Source organism: Strix uralensis, chromosome 15, assembly GCF_047716275.1.
Source record: "Strix uralensis isolate ZFMK-TIS-50842 chromosome 15, bStrUra1, whole genome shotgun sequence".
Classification (NCBI taxonomy): Eukaryota; Metazoa; Chordata; class Aves; order Strigiformes; family Strigidae; genus Strix; species Strix uralensis.
In genome coordinates, this window is record NC_133986.1 from 4,316,567 (window position 1) to 4,330,046 (window position 13,480).

Below are 13,480 nucleotides of genomic sequence, written 5' to 3' on the forward strand. Positions count from 1 at the left end.
TTCTTCCTATTCAGCTTAAGTGTAAGCTTCAAGTAGAACAACATTATAATATTTACTAAGTTTTGGTTCCCCTGTTGACATTCAATAATTTTTCACACAGAACTGAACCCTTGCTATTCCACGTTGCATCACCAACTGCAGTCAGATACTTCAAAGAATGTATTTTTCCACATGTTCTAGACGTATGATCACAAATTTCAAAAGGCCAGACATATGAAATGTGCAGACCATGATGCGTTCCACCTATCTGATTTTTCAGTATCTGGGAATTATACAGTATTACAGAAACATTTTCAGTTGACTTTGAAAATGTTTCGCTTTGTTTATTTATGATCAGTAAGAAAAAATACCATTGCATCTCCATATATTTGAGTTTAATAGAAAATTGTAAAAAAGAGGAAATAGTTAAAAGTACTTTTAATTTCTTGAATTTTGAGTGAATAGCAGGTTGAACATTACACAGATATCACACACAATAACCATGGTTTACTATAATGAAGATACTTTCTTATCAGCTCTCAATTTGGGGTATATAAAACATCCTAAACATCCCAAATATGTCATAACAGGAATTACACATTTTTAATATGTTTTGCTAGTAAATAAACAGAGGAAATAAATGCGTATTTTTGTTCCACATCAATGGAGTTCACTGTGCAACTTGCAACATCATTTGAATCTCACATGTAATGTTAAAAAACCCTAGATTGTTATAATATGCAGTATTCAAGTATGTAGTAGTTGTCTGCTGCAGGAATTGAACAGTTTTGGCTCTTCATGTAACAATCCATCTTCTTCATCTTTTCTGCTCTTCCCATTAAAAAAAAAAAAGCCATCCCGAGAAGAACAATCAAGCAGAGTAAACCTCACAGGCAAGTTACTTTCTTCTAGGGAAGAAAAACACTTGGCACAAATGTAAACCACTATATTTTTTAATGTACATACTGTAAAGGAGTAACAGATTGTCAAAGCAATATTAAAATTGATCTTTAGGTTATGGCACAAACATCACTGTGGTCCCGATCAGATTATCTCTCATCAACTGTTCTAACTCTTTTGAGGAAAAAGAAAGGTCATTTAATATAACCAAGCAAGTTTTCTAATACAAGTATCAGTCAAAACCACAATATTCCTAACTGGTAAAATGCCTGGACCAAGAAAGGTGCTGGATCCTAGACTTTTAACAGCAGCTCTGCAGGTCAAAAGAAAGATTACCTATTAGTTTGTTTTGAGGACAGCTATCCCAAGCCTGGACTGCACCTGAAGTGTGTATTGTACAGTGCAGGAATATTTTGAAGTAATTTTTCTGTCTCCCAATTCCAAGACTTACTGCTAAGCTTAATCCTCCCTAAGAGCAAAGAGCCACCTTACATTAAATGATAATGTATTGAAATAAAATATCTCGATGGTTGTGAAAGAGAACAGGTGAGACAGAAAAGCTAAGAGCTGAAAGTAAGATAGATATTAAAGACATATTCACACTGCAGAACAGAATACCTTTTAGAGATTGTTCTGAAGAGAAGTTTGGATTGGTAGGTAAAATGAAATCTACTTTGTTTGTACTTAAAAGCATGGAATTACTTTTGAAAAGTGACAAGAAATACGCCAAATAATTTCAAAACTTTCTCTGTAGATTCTATAACAACTTAGAACATTCTATAAAAGGATTTTTCTTTTAAGCAGGCCAATATATACATTTTATCCGCTATCTGAAAGTTGAGCAGGGTTGTGTGTGTATGCAGTGAAAATTCTTTGGAACAACTTCTGCTTCAATTTCAACATCTGCTATTCTTGCTACACACAGAAATGATGATAGGTATACTGAATTATTACAATAATGTGATCCCAATAATTTCTAGTGTGTTGAGCAACAAATGATTTAGTTGCAACTCCAATTATTACAGAAAGCTTGTGGTTTTCATAAACCTTGGTATTGCTGATAAAACAAGTACTATAACAGTAAAAAGAAAGAATACAAATGTGCCAGACATGGCCATGTATTTATAGTTACTTTTCTTAAATCAATCATGCTATGTATTTCCACAATTTTATTTCATGTTTGAGCTTACCAAAAATATATTAAACTGTTAAGATTAATTAGAATAATTTTATTTAAATACTTTGAAATTATTCCATTAATCTGTTATCAGATAATATAAATAGTAACAATATCTTTCCTACAAAACCAACAGAATAACCAAACTAACCCCGAACTTTTCATTAAAGCAAATAATTACTTTTTAATTAAAAAACCCACAAGATTGCTCATGTATATCTAGTCATAAGAGACAGATCAGTTTTACTCAAAAAAGGTAGAAAAAACACATTCTCTAAGTCAGTGTTCCAATTCATTTGTTAGCACCTGATTTTTAAAGAAGGAAGTCCAACAAAACACAACAATCTATCAAAATTAAATATTTTTAATGCAAAATGTAACTTTATTTAAAACAAGGATTCTGAAAGCAATTTAAACAGGGGCTGTTCTTTGGCCTATAATCTATTCTTTATCCGGATTACAGATCAGAATGTTTTTACTGCAATCTCTGCCAGAGCTCATCTTTTTATTGTGTACTTCCAAGCTCCCTTAATGTTTTAGAAAGGCCTTGACTAACTGAACTTTGATCTGATGTCTTCATTGAGAAAAGCTCCAGGTTGCCCATTTCAGATGCAAATCCTTACTGAGGCCCAATAGAGTTTAGTAAAGACAGCAAAAAAGAAGAAACAAGAAGTTTCCAGGATCCTCTTTGAGAATCCTGAGGCACATTGGTGTCCTTAATCCACCCTGCTGCATGGATTAAGGTAGGTGATAACCTCTCTTGATTCAAAAGAATAAGCACAGTGCCTACAAACTGGGTGGAGACTAGGATTTGGCTATAATAAAACACCATGCAATAAAAGCTCGGTCTATGTCAGAAGCCTATGAATAGGCCTCAATGTACTGCATTCCCAGGCTTAGCGGGGAAGCTTGCAAAAAGCCTACCTGAATCAAGTAAGCATGAATAATCTGCCTTAGCAGAATGACCATGGAGAGTGCGAAGCAGAGACTTTCCATTCCTCTTAAGTTTGATCTGATAAATTTATTAGTGGATTGGAGGCTCAAGCCTGTTCTTTCCTGGATTCCTATTTTGCACAAGGAGAAATACACTAAATTGTCAGTGAGCAGAGCATGCTTTTATGCTACCGTCTGCTGTTAATGTTTCTAATTGCAATACTAATGTGCTAGAAATCTCAGATTTAGGATGAATCAAGGCAGAAAATTGATTTCATGCTGTGACAGTTTATATATTGCCCCAAGAACATAAGCAGTTCATTCAAAAAAAAAAGAAAAAAGAAAAAAACCACGCTCTCTTGCATTGCAAAATAGGCTATCCATATACTCAAAAGTTTAAACGAAATTAACTTCTGATACAAATGTAAGTAACAAACTGGCAAAGGCACATCAAGCACAACACAGCCTGTTTCTCTGACAGATTTCTTATAAACCTTCTTTTTCTGATGTACAAGGTATATGCAATATATAAAGAGAAACTGTGGTAGTTATGAAGAGTACTAATATAAATACCATGCATAAGAACAAAAATGAGTTACCTAACTAGTCTATATGAGGTCTAATAAATGGGAAGGGAATATCTGAACTACCAGTGAAAATCTCTTTTATTACTTAGAAATAAAAACTAAATTAAGCAACAAAAATACCACAAAGACAGCTTTTACTCAGCATTCTTACGTCATGTAAAGCCAGATATTGGATGGAAAAGTTTTCTGCTAACATGTTTAGAGTTCCAGTTAAAAGCAAAGCTATTTTCTCTCTTTCATACTTGAAACTATTTGACAGTAGTTTTTGAAAATGTACTAGTGTATTATTTCAATCAGTTTGGAAAATATGACTTGAAATTTCATTCAACATTATTTTTTTCTGCCAAAAGAAAATTTAAAGAATAAAGCACAACCAAAGTGTTAATTAAATGATAGTACTAAGTGTATTAAACATCCAGGGTGCTGCAAAGCTATATCAGATTTTTTCTCAGTGGAGTATATTCAACAATCAAATTAATTTAGCACAGCACCAAAATTTTATAACTGCATTGTAAAATACTGAAAAATATCAATTTCAAAACTATTTTTCACTAATTAAATATCATGAGGAATTTTAGGTATGGATAGCTTAAGACTTTTATTTGCAAATTTTGATTTTTAATAATTTAACAAATACATAAAAAATATTGTACCTCAACTATTGAGAATGATCAGCATCCAGTTCACAAAGAGACTGATAACAAGGAAACACCCCACAGAAGATTGACCATTCTATTCAATCTTGCATAATCAGATTTCAATAATCAAGGACAAGTACATTATGTATGGTAGAGAAATATTGTATTAGTGGAAGAAGTGATTACTTCTATGAAGTTAGAGAAGATGAGTGCACACCCAACTGGATTATTTATGTTTTTCTACTTTGTCAGAACATCAGAACGCTATTTGTTAACAGCACGCGATTGTTTCCATATCAATGTACGAGGAATTTGGCTAGTTTTAAAAACAGACAAATTATTTTGGGGATGGTTCAGAGTGGCACAGCAAGCTCCACAATAATAAAATTGATGAGATTATATGATTACCCTGGAGGCTGTTTGATTTGGCATGTCACTATATATAAGTCTTTTCTGACACAACTATATAGCCATGTCTGTGCAATTTCACAGAAAACCAAACATGCCAAGCCTTGTAAGATCATTTTGTCACATTCCAATTATGTTTTTTAAGAATACGACTGAACTTACTAGGCAGTTATGACTACATCTAAACCAGAATTTATAAATGTAGGCTAAAATGTATAGACAAAACAAGTTTTTTGTTCTGAATAGTCAAAAATGCTGTAATTTTATTAAAGGTGATTGTGCCACTGGATTCAATAAGCAAGTTACCAGCCACGGGAGATACATTATTAACAAAACACTAACAAATGTAAACTCTGAAAGACTGACCACTGGGCTTGTTTCTTATATTCTCCCTGCACAGTGATTAGTTTCTAGTGACAGTGAAGCTGATATAATCTCAAGTGCTTACTTTAGTTGTTATGCACATGGATAAGCAGGTCAACAGCTTGCTACGACACAGTGCTTTCACTACAGAGATCAGTAAGTACTGTTGATTAAACCTACTTAAGTCATTTGTGTACCACTAAATTTGGGCAAAGTTTGTAAGTGACCAAATTATTCAAACTTTCATAAAAAGCTGTCTCAATAATACTCACTAAAAAATCTCATGGAACTTTAATGTTTTTTATTTTTAAATTATTATTGTCTGTATTAAGTTTTACAGTTCCTGCAAACTCTGAATTTCCCCTTCTCTCTGTATCTCTTGTAATCAAAAAACATAGTGGTGTATGATAATTTACCCTCAGGAGACCATCCTGTAACACTGTCCATTAGCAGTTCTGTTGTCTAGATTCTACTGAAAAGCATTTGCTCTGCAAATTCATTTTGTCTGCAAGAGGAAATAAGTATGAAATACCAATTACCTCCATTTTTGGTAAATTTTGGTAGCGCCAGGCTATTTTCATAGAATCCTGAAAATCTTCAGACTTAACAGCTGTTGCTTCTTCTCCCAGTTCATTTCTGTAGGTATCATCAAGCAAAGGGGCTGGAAGTTCCTACAGGTGGAGAGTGAAAACATGTCAGCTATCTACAGTAGAAATGGCAATTAAGATTTTTACACCCCAACGCATCCACCCCCCCCCCAAGTTAGCTAACACAGCTATCTTAATATAATGAACAGTTGTAAAATCTGTAACAAAACTTGATTAAAAGAACTGTTCTGAAAGACTGGTTCCTACTAATACTGAGCATGAAAAAAACCATGTAATTATTATGGGAAAAATGAATTATACAATCGTAAGAGAATGCAGAATGGAAATAGCCCATTGTATACTCTACACAAATAACACATCTTGAGCAGCATCCATGTTTTTTTTTTAAATCTTTCTTTAAAGGTTGATCTCCTAAACTATTCTGTATCTGCGAACAGGGAAATTCTCTGCATAGTGAATTTAAGCCTACTTTATAATAAGATCGCTTTTCATTTTTATCTTCTGCATATCTTTCAAAGTATTCAACAGACCACAATAGCCTACAGACACAGGCTGAAAACAACTGTAACAGGATGGTTTGAATTTTCTCTTCTGCTAACCATTAGGCATGATATCTACTAAGGACAGATACCTCGTGAACAAACAAGGGAGTAAAAGGGGCAATTATTTAATCCTGGAATTTTTATAAGTTTCTAATGCAAACACTTCTGGCTTTTTTTTTTTTTTTTTTTTAAAAGAAGTATTACACACAGGTGGATTTAATTGTTCTATGAGGACAGAACTGGTGCTTTGACTTAGACCTAGACTAGGAGAAATATATTATTACAAACTTTCTGCTTTCTACCTTTGTTGCATTGCTGAAAAAGTAAAGAGCTGGGTGGATAGCAAGCACAGCATTCAGAATTTAGGCACGGGGCTTCTACACCTACTAGAGGAATGAAGTGCAACCAAGTTTTCTGACTCAACTTTATCACCCATCTGTGTAAACTGGAGGGCACAGGAACTCTTTATCTGCTTAAAATAGATCAAGACTTATTATCTGAAAACTAAGTTTTCATTAAGCAAAGACTTCAGAAGAACTGAGATGTGGTCTCGAGGGTTAAAAGTAGATAGATAGCCAGTATCTCTGTCATAAGTGTGTGTGAAGACATAAAAAAAAAAATTTGGGAACTTTATAAGAATCTTGATTGAAGTATGGGATACACATGAAACACTGAACATAGGCAGAGCTGATACTGACCATAAACATCTAAATGACATTCATGGCTTTATGTATGCAGATATGGTACAAACACACACACAAAGAAGACAACGAAAGTCTAAACAAATCCATTTTAGATTTAGTATTATGCTAATTCAGTATTAAGGACTACAGGAGAGAAAACTGGTATATAGTTCAATATGTAATCTTATGAGCAACATGTGATATTTTTGTTTCTTTAGTGTAAATTAACATAATATCTACAACTATATTGTATATCTACAATGTATCTTCAAAACTGAGAACAAATGTTTCTAATTCCAGGACAGTTGTTTCTGTTGCTCTTTTCAGTCGTTGGTCAGCACACCCTCCCAGATAAAAGGTAGTGAAAGCTATGTAAACTTTTATGTAGTTACTTCAAAAAAGTTGCAGAAACAGAACAACTGTACCTATGTGTTTCAGCAGCTAAGCAGAAGATGCAAGCCACAGCTTCAAGCAAATAATTGTTTCATTTACTTTCTCTTTGCAAATGAACTGCAAAAGCCTGGTAAAGGTTCTTCATGAGAATGGTTATGTACAGAGTTAAATTTTGATTTCTTATAGCTTGTTTAAAAGATGCACTTGTATCAATAAACTTGTATTACTGTGGTTGTAAAAAATAAGCTTTATGGGTAGGAAAGCTACACAAAAATTATAATTTTAAGCTAGTATTTACAGCTTTCATTAAATATAGATTTATAATTTTTTTTATTTTAGATTTATTTTTTCATTAGATTTATAACGGATGTTTCAGTAAAAAAATAGATTTACTTTTGTTGAAGTTTCCTTATATCTACCCGGAAAGAAAGTAGGCAAACTTTCCAACCAAAGACGAAGATTTCTGACAGGGAAAATGTAAACAGAACACTGTACTGAAAGGTTCTGAGAAAGTATAAATACAAACATGACCTGAAAAGCACAGCAATGCATTTCACATATATGCACATACAAATTATTTGCATTTACTTATAAGAGTATTATATAAAGGACTTTTCTAAAAAAGATGTTATTTTGAATTTCTCATTTTATAATTCAAGACATCCACAATAAAAAATTAATTGATCTTATTTTCCAGTTAAGGTACTATTTTGAAAACAAATTACTAAACAGTTAAACTATTACGCAGATTTAATATCCTAGTACAGTTATTCATAGATTTAAGATGGCTAAGGTATAAGCATCTTTCTTTTTCAGTGAAGAGCTGCTGATACACGATCATCTCAAAATATTGCTCAATTATACTAATTTAAAAAAAATGAAATCAGCTTTCATTTAAAAAGTGCTATCTGTAAAGGAATAATTCTGCAGGCTAGAACATTTCCAGATATTTCTTCCTTTCATTCACCAAGATCAACTGCCTCCCATGCACTTTTTATAGGGGTGGATAACCTCTTATTTTTCTGAAAAGTGCCAGCCACAGTTTGGAAGAGATCATGAAATCCTGCCTGAGCATTTCATCAAACTCCCTGAGCTTGCCTGTGTTTCAGGTCCCACCACTGATGTATCAAGTTGCTACCTCATTGTGCAGTACTATCACTGGGCAGCTATCACATCCTCTGCAAAGCTGAAATCCAGGAAATGGCATATTTTACCGTTCACCTTTACTGTAAGTAAAGAGAAAAATAACACCAATATTTTCTTATAGGTATTTACTATTTTTCTTCTCTAGAATCACTGTGAATGCCTGTTACTCGTACTACTGATTTATTGTTATTATGTAATAATTGGCAGACAAATTTGAAATAGGGACATTTAGCTATATACATTTGCTTTTATATAATCACACCTAATATATGTTTTATACAGAGACTGTATTTTATGCTAAAATAGTACAGAGAACAAGCAATAAGAGGTGAGAGGTTCTCCATGTATTACTGATAAAGTACAAGCTACTTCAATACCCCCATGTAACACTGAACAAAGTTCCTGCCTTGCAGTCAAACACAGAGCAAAACCTTCTACATGGCACTATATGGAAGGGAAACATTACAAATACCAGCTGTTGACATCTGAGAAGCTCAGCCCAAAGCTATCAGAGACAAGACACACTATCAGTGCAACACAATTAGGCACTGTGGTATACCTTAACTGTTGCTAAGAATGAAGCAGATTAAGAGATCAAGGAAAAATGGTTTCACCTGAAGCTGATAAAGATTTTGACTGCCAGAGATGAAAGCCTATCTAAGTATCCATCTGAAATAGCCTTTTTTGCCAATGTAGTTTACTTTTAACTTCTGACATAATGAAGAGACTTTATTCTCACATAATGAAAAACTTCTAACATTATAAAATGATTGTTTAAACATGACTAAATTCCACAAAGCAAGATGAGAAAACCCGTGACTCAGTTCCATGGCAGTTAGCACATGCATCAGCTTAGGTCTGTTTTATGCAGTCTTGTCCCTTGTTGCCCCACAGAAGGAACCAGAAGCACATGAAGAACTCTCTCATACCAAGAGTAACTCTTTATTTCCTCAGTTGTTTTTCTAAAATGCATTTATCTAATAACTACCATGGCTTAGCTGAAAAATATGTGTCTTACACATACCATGTTCTTGTCCCTATGCAAGAAACTTGTTCACATGATGCACTGAGACTTAAGACGTTTCTGAGGCTACTAGGTCTCACAGCCATATAACTTTCCATCCCAACAAAGCCTTTGCTCTAAAGCAAGCATATCCTGAATCATACTCTTGCATGTGGTGGTTGTGAACTTTATGGCCTCTTAGTAGGCTTCATACATAATGCAGCTGCAATCTGGAAAAGGTAATTTGCCTTTGGAGCTGACTGGTATTTTGAAGACCAATTGCTTGAGCTCCACCTAGTATTTTAACTTGCTTAAATACATTTCAAGATGTTGTACTTCAGCACAAATAGGAAAAAAAAATTCCAATTCTATTCATGATCTGAGTATATCTGTAATTTGAACACATTTTAGATACAGATTAATGAACAGAGCTAACAAAGATTGCTTACCTCCAGCTTTGCATCCTAACTTTATCACCATTATCCCAGATTCTGTCTACCCTTGTTTCTCTCCCATTTACACTAAACTGTATAAAAGAGAGGCAGAACATGCGATTGCTGCTTGAGGGTATGTCTACATTGACTAGAAGCCAACATACATGCCTTCACTAGCCTGGTAAAAGACTAAACAGAACACATAGGTGATTGCTACTGTTGTTTTTCCTTAGGATGTACTAGTTCATTCCAGTTCATAATCTTCAAAAATCTTTTAACTAGATCTTTGTATAAGCACATTTGGAAAGGGTGAAAGCTTAAAATTGGTTAGTAGGCTTGGGACTAGGGAAAATTACAGACACAGAACAGAGTTATATAAACCCGCTTTATGGGCAGTATTGAAAATACTGAAATTGGAACGATCCAAACATTTCTTTTTATCTTCATATCCTCTTTTTATCTTCATAATAACTAGAACTGGAATAAAAGGCTTTCCCCTCTTTGGACACTGCAAATTAAATGCTGTTCTTTGTTATAATAGCTCTTTCCAAACCTGACCATGCCTGAGTGATACAGAGCACCTAAGTGAGAAAAAGTCTCCAGTTGTCATAACACAGGTAAATTCCCAAAGACAAAGGCTGACTAGTTGGATATATACTTCACAACTCTTCAGTGTCGTGAAAGGTTTCATTACTGTCGAAGAACTACAAAGCATTTATCAGTTCTCAAGATTGTTCTTAAAAATAGAAGGAAAGATAAAAGAGCTATGAAAACAGTGAAGCAGACCAGCAGTCAAACTAGCCAGGCTTCTGGCACAGCTATACAAAAACTGAACTGAAAACTATACAGCAGAACACATACGGAGAGCGGTGGAGGGCATGGTTTCTATAAGCGACATTTAAAGATGGCTAAGCCTGGGCTTTTCCTCAAAATATCAAGATCAGGGCTTTAGCACAAGTCCCCTTCTCCCAGACGGATCACAAATTGAGAAACAAAGGCACTAGTTTCCAGCAGTCTTATTAAATCATTATTTAGGTTTGAGAACTGTACTTCTCTATCATATATAAAAAGCACTTAAATTCTGCAGAAACTATCAGAATTTAAAGGGATTTGGGATTGTGACCCTATTTAGGATTAAATAAATTTATATTCTTGGATTCAAAATCAAAATTTCAGAAAAGACTAGTAAAATGTTTAAAAGTTACTTCCAAAATTTCATCCAGAATTTGGAAATAAACATGTTATTTAAACAAGAGCCTAAGAAAAGGAGAGTTCATTTACCGGCCTGTAATATCTCTATTTAACCTATTTATGCTTAAAAATATCTCAGCTCCCACATCATATAGCTTTGAAAAGCTTTGGGACTGACAATTTTGTGGCATCAGTGTGTCAACTCCTGAGAACTGTTACATTCTCCCAGGCTAAAAGACAAATCTCTCATAAGGTATATAAAAAAACAAAGCATGTAGCAGTGCATTAGTTAAAAAAATGAAAATATACAGCATTTCTTGGGGTCAACTAAAATACAAGTCTTTGCTATGCAGCATGAATACACAAAAAGGCAGACAAGTGCTAAAGTTATTAAGTGCAGTTTGGTTGGGGCATTCGTCTGTGTCTAGAGTGAGATGTAGCAGGAAGGAAAAAAGAGAGAAGGAAGCTTGTTGTTATGTTTCAAAATAAAAAAAATGTTGGGGAAAAATTGGTTTTCTAAAGTGCTAATACTAAATGACAATGCAATTAAAATACTTTTGTTTCCTACAAACCAAGTTTATGAAGGTTTTATTGCAATTATGAAATAATTTATGTCATTAATATATCTTTTATCTTTGTAATGAAATGGTGTGCAACCCGTATCTGCTGGCAATCCAGGTCTGTGTTTGCTGCCACATTACTTTGCTGCCTTGTTTTGGCAGATGCACGAAGCAAAATCAGATTCTAACAGTTTGACCTCTCTCACTTCTTATGTTCTCTAGGGGATAATAAAATCCAAGATACAATCCCACAGCAGTTAATGAAGCTTAACCTCACACCCTCTTAATTACCAATGCATTACACCAACTATAGGCATCATACTCCTCTCTAAGCTATTTTACAATGCTAAAGAAGTACTACTGTGCCATTATTTAGCAACATAATCCAAGCTGTATGTGAAATCCCTCTTATATAAAATCCTTTGATCCTTACGGGTTTCAATAACTGTATAATTAATAGTACTTAAGATTCTTATTTTAAACATTATCTATTTATGTATCAATAAATATGTTGTTCACATGGTTTTATGCAACTATTTTGCAATGCAATATCATCACAGGTATGATTAAAGAAATGTGAAATAAAAAAATATTAAAGGGAGTACGAGTCACTGTTGATCTCTAACCACAACGATATTTAAATAGTTTGAACTCACATGAATTTAAGGCTCTTTTTCATTATGTTAATTTTTAGTATTTAAAGGACACCAGATGGTAAGTCAGGAAGGGTAAATATTTTCTTTTCAATAAGGTATTATATAAATGTCAGTTTAAAGGGCCCTACTCCCAAAAGGGGGGAGGATTCTATTTTGATTGTAAACACTTGTGAAGACAATGTCTATTGTTAAAGAACACAAATGACTGGATACAGAATTTTTCTCCTTTCAGTGGCCCTTGTACAACAATTTATTTCCATCTCCAGGTAAGGCTGTTCTACGGAAATTTTTCTTTGACATTCAAAAGGACCAAATGGATGTCAACCCAGGATAAATGAGAATTTTGTGAAGGGAAAAGGGAAGTAATATTCCTCTGCTTTATGAAATAAAAAAAGGTTAATTGGAAGTACCCTAAGGGGTATTTTTTTTTTTTACCCATGAGAATATATTATCAACTTCACATACACAGAAGTAAACCCTACAGTCAAGTCATAGAATTCTTTGCTATAACTTCCTTGCACTACAGCCCCATTTACAACATTGAAACCCAGGAATGCATATGAGAAGATTAGATGACTTTTTTTTATTTAATCTTTTTCTGAATCAGATCATGAATGCTTAAGTAAGTAAAAGATAAATATAACAAAAAAGAGAACAACATACTAAAAAAGTAATGTGAGGAGACTAAGTAAAAATGAGAGTGCCCTTGTCCAAAATTCTGCAAATTCTGCTGCAGTGTATAATGCACTAGCTTAAACAGATTTAATAACAGCACTATTCATGTACACCTTTAGAGATGAGTACTGTAAGCAACAGTTCACTAATTGAGCAAATCAGTTCTACAAAGTTACCAACCAGATTTGTAAAATAGTTATTTGTGAACACTGAAGCCTAAACATTTGATTTTTTTAAGCTACTACTTTTATGATACATTTAACAGGCTAAGTAAGATCTGTGTTTAAAAACAAATAATTTCATAACTAAGATCATGAAAGAAAATATAATAAACAGTCAAGGATTGGTAGATAGGAGACCTGAAACTTAAGCCAAACATTTCCTCTGGTTCTGGGAAATCTTTTTATTAGATTGGTCTGAACTTTTGACAAAGACTAAGCTTTACACTTTAGAGAGTTCCCAGCGTGGGTACTGCTTAAAGGACTTCATTCTTTTTAAACAGAAGTGATTATTTTTTTTCCAGCATCCTCTTTCACACCCGTACAACTTCTCTGTCACATTTATAACACAGTTTTGTAGTGCAGAAAATTATATATTACAATAT

The 13,480-nt window shown here is 33.7% G+C and overlaps 1 protein-coding gene across 2 annotated transcripts in view; it reads right to left on the reverse strand.

Moving 5' to 3' along the window:
* The window catches only part of ELP4 (elongator acetyltransferase complex subunit 4), a 149,356-nt gene that overhangs the window by 113,615 nt on the left and 22,261 nt on the right, over positions 1-13,480 (reverse strand). For both annotated transcript variants that reach the window (XM_074884686.1, XM_074884687.1), the window contains exon 4: positions 5,525-5,656. In XM_074884686.1, coding sequence (XP_074740787.1) covers positions 5,525-5,656 — 132 coding nt within the window. The remainder of the gene's footprint in view (positions 1-5,524; positions 5,657-13,480) is intronic.